Below are 3,991 nucleotides of genomic sequence, written 5' to 3' on the forward strand. Positions count from 1 at the left end.
AAGTCGTATTATTGCATTATGCGATCTCGAGTAAAGAATGAAATTATGGGCAAATGAAAACGTCGGTTTTGAGTGTATCTGCTCCGGTTAAAATGACTCATAAACTCAATTACCTGCCTGAATCATTTGGAATACTATACAGTTCACTGTATACAGTTACGCAGCAATTAAAACGTGCATAGAACGATGATAAGAACTGATAAGATTTCAGCTGGTCAATAAACATTAATGATATAAAAGCGCAAAAAACTTCACCGCAGGCAGTACTCTTCACGACTTGGTATCATCATGTCTCAGCATTTTCTTGCCTTGCTCCTAATTGCACTTGCACTAAACGGCGGATTAACAATTGGCCAGGAATGCAGGAATTGTGAAAAGAAAATCGACGCCTTGTCCGGAGTGGTAAACGGTTTAGTGAAATCAGTAGAAAATTTGAGATGGCTTTCGCAGTTGAATGGTGAAATAATTGCTCAACTCAGTTTTAACGGAAAGCTTGTGGGACAGAACCTTTCGGCAGTGCAGCAGGATCTCCGGCAACTACTGGCAGGCCAGCTTTCCATCATATCCGATCAGAAGTTAGTGCTGGAGAGCCTAACGAACACCTCACGCGAGACTAAGTACACATCTTGCGTGGATCTACGTTCCCAGCCATCTGGAATCTATGAAATACGACCGGAAAATCCGTTCAAGGAACCCTACAAGGTGTTGTGTGATCAAGATTATGAATCAGGTGGATGGCTAGTCATTCAACATCGCTACGAAGGATCGACCAACTTCTATCGCAACTGGAAGCAGTATAAAAATGGATTCGGTAATTTGGATGGCGAGTTCTGGCTTGGTCTCGATCGAATTCACGAGCTGACAACGTCGAAGCCACATGAACTCGTGGTGCTTTTGGAGGATTACGATGGCAACAAAACTTACGCCAAGTACGATCTGTTCGAGATCGGTGGAGAAAGTCAGCTGTATGAGTTGACGAACATAACTGGCTACACGGGATCTGCTGGCGATTCTCTAAGTGGCGAGAAGGGTATGAAGTTCTCTACTCTTGATTCGGACAACGACAGTTGGAGCGGAAATTGTGCAGTAACATACACCGGAGCGTGGTGGTACGGCTCTTGTCACAGAAGGTAGGGACAGAGATACGTTTTGTCGAAGCATGTATTATCATTGAACTTTTTTTTCTATATTCTCAGCAATCTAAATGGAAAGTACCTACAAGGAGAAACTCATGAATATGCCACCGGAATGGTTTGGTATTCTTTCAGAGGGTACCATTATTCGCTGAAATCAGCCAAAATGATGATTAGACCACGAGCTTAGCTTTGCGGAGGGCAGAGTTTCGCGCAAATAATTATGTAACGATCAGAAGCGATTTACAATAAAAAATAATGCATAAAAACGCACAGCATGTTTCGAGAATTTCATTAATTTACGCTGGGCACGACTAAAATAAATATTAAAATCAATAATTACCAAACGACATAGCTGCTTAATGTTTGTTGATGATAAGAGGCGTTGTGTGATTTCCCTGTTTGATTGTTGCATCAATCTGTGTGTGCAATGATAGCGCTAGATAGTGCAAGGAGGGATTTTGTTTACATAACCACCGTTAAAACAAACAGTAAGACAAGTGATAAGGCGCCACATGCCCTCTTAACTTCATCCATTCATCGTACGGTATGAATGGGCTGTACGCACTTGGTTACACTAGACTGCACGCCGATAGAATACTCAAGTGTTTGCCAAAAGTCCCCTAGTCTTTTTACAATGTAAGAAGGTGCTTCCCATTTGTTATTCTGATATGAAGACCCTTATCGCACGTGTGTAAATTATGTGTTTATTTAAAATTGCATTTTTTTGTAACTGGTGCTGGAATATTCCTTAAATATTTGAACCTCTACGGTTGAAAGAGAAGATAGAGATAGCTAAAGTCAGATAGATAAACATGTTGTTTCGAACTGTGGTGCATCTCACAATTATCGCAAAGCACACATTTCCGCGAAGAATGATCATTTGGTTGTTTTTTAATATCATTTCCGCTTAACACTGTTTATTTAGCTGGAAGTTGACGTGAAGCGTTCTTGTGCCGAAAATATGCGATAATAACCTTGCAGATAGCGTATGACCGCAGTTGAAGAGCGAGAAACAACGGTTCGCATTTGGGAATCACATCCAAGCTGTAAGCGCTTAAAACTCACTGACATGCCATCCGTCGAGCTAGTCTGAGGCAACAGAAGCTGTAGCGATGAAGTGCGAAATCCTATTTCTCGTTATACTTATCAATGTGGTGTTCGTTCGCGTGGATGCCAAGTCAAGTGTTACAGAACTATCGTCAACAAACTGGACACAACATGGGTTTATGTTCGAGCTGCTTGTTAGCAGAATGGCCTCTTTACAGCAACAAATTGCAGAAGAAAAGACACAGAATCAAGACACGATGCGCAATTTAATTACCATTTTCCACAATTTAATCACACCAAACACAAGCAAAATATACAACACTTGCAAAGAAGCACCCACTACAGAGAGAATAGTGAAACTTCAACCTGAAAAACCATTCAAAGAACCTATGACGGTGTTGTGCGATCAAGAGTACGATTCGGGAGGATGGGTTGTCATTCAGCATCGCTTCGATGGATCGACCAACTTCTATAGAGACTTGCGGGAGTACAAAAACGGTTTTGGTAATCTGGAGGGCGAGTTTTGGCTTGGACTTGATCGTATTCATCAGCTGACCTCATCGAAACCGCATGAACTGGTGGTGCTTTTGGAGGACTTTGATGGCAATAAGACCTACGCAAGGTATACTCATTTCGAGATCGGAGGAGAGGCACAACTGTACGAACTAACGCAAATTGCTGGGTATTCCGGTACTGCCGGCGATGATATGGTCGGAATGAAGGGTATGAAGTTCTCTACTCTTGATTCGGACAACGACACTTGGGGTTCAAGCTGTGCGATAACATACGCCGGAGCATGGTGGTACGGAGCTTGCCATAGAAGGTACGTACAGTTATTCTCATTAAACACATTAGATACTGAACCAATGTTTGTTCGTTTTGTTCTCAGCAATCTCAATGGAAAATATTTACGAGGAGAAACCAAAGAGTACGCCTCCGGAATGGTTTGGTATTCTTTTCGCGGCCATCATTATGCTCTCAAATCGGCTAAAATGATGATTAGACCCGTGGGGTAGTCGACGCTGACAGTAGCAGATCGCACGTAATGCTTTATAACAGCTGTTAATTAAACTACAAAATCTATTTCTTGAATAAAACCTAATTAACCAACAACAGTTTAGTTGTTTTCCGATTTTGATAAAAAGTAGTACATTCATTATAATGCAAAGCGAATTTGTTGCTGTTGCATTCATGAAAGAAACCACTAACCCGATAAGGCTTCACATTATATCACTCTATTTGCTTCTATTTCGTGTGCAAATTCGCATGCTGTATGAAAAGAGGCAAATCGTTTCGCTGATAAAAGGCACAACCGCTCACTACAAATGCGATTTGACATGGTGCGCAGTAATTTGGCGAACTGATGTTTCATTGAAGCACATTAAGGCCAGAACGGAGAATAAATATTGAATTTAGAAGCATTACCCAGCATTTATAGGTTTCTGAAGAGTATCTGTTGATGTATTCCTTGAATCGGTTAATGCACCGTGCTTTATGTTACGGCAATGATACATGACGGTGTGACTAACCGGTGGGATTTAGAAAGAACAAAACATTGCTATCTTGTCTTTTGAACGTTTACAATGTACATGCAATCATACATGCACGTATACAAACAAAAACTCGCATTTTTTAATTGAAAATAAATGTAAATTGAATGCAAACGAATTATTGCGATTTTGATGGGTCCAAAGAGTTTTGGGGATTCACGAATAAAGAAGAGTTTCATTATTCATCACACTGTCTTGCATTATTAAATTGTAGCTAAGGTGATTGGTGTTATAAGCGATAAAAAGTAAAGCAAGGGT

General features: G+C 40.8%; 2 protein-coding genes across 2 annotated transcripts; both read left to right on the forward strand.

Annotated features, from left to right (window-relative positions):
- The first annotated feature begins 279 nt into the window (after positions 1–279).
- On the forward strand, positions 280–1,393 carry LOC125955210 (ficolin-2-like). Its single transcript, XM_049686203.1, has 2 exons — positions 280–1,130; positions 1,197–1,393. The coding sequence occupies exons 1-2, from the start codon at positions 289–291 to the stop codon at positions 1,321–1,323; spliced, it is 969 nt and encodes a 322-aa protein (XP_049542160.1). The 5' UTR covers positions 280–288; the 3' UTR covers positions 1,324–1,393.
- A 628-nt stretch (positions 1,394–2,021) lies between these two features.
- LOC125955212 (ficolin-2-like) lies at positions 2,022–3,288 on the forward strand. The gene is made up of 2 exons (XM_049686206.1): positions 2,022–3,006; positions 3,073–3,288. The coding sequence occupies exons 1-2, from the start codon at positions 2,249–2,251 to the stop codon at positions 3,197–3,199; spliced, it is 885 nt and encodes a 294-aa protein (XP_049542163.1). The 5' UTR covers positions 2,022–2,248; the 3' UTR covers positions 3,200–3,288.
- Positions 3,289–3,991: the final 703 nt, after the last annotated feature.

Source organism: Anopheles darlingi, chromosome 3 (assembly GCF_943734745.1).
Source record: "Anopheles darlingi chromosome 3, idAnoDarlMG_H_01, whole genome shotgun sequence".
In the NCBI taxonomy this organism is placed as follows: domain Eukaryota; kingdom Metazoa; phylum Arthropoda; class Insecta; order Diptera; family Culicidae; genus Anopheles; species Anopheles darlingi.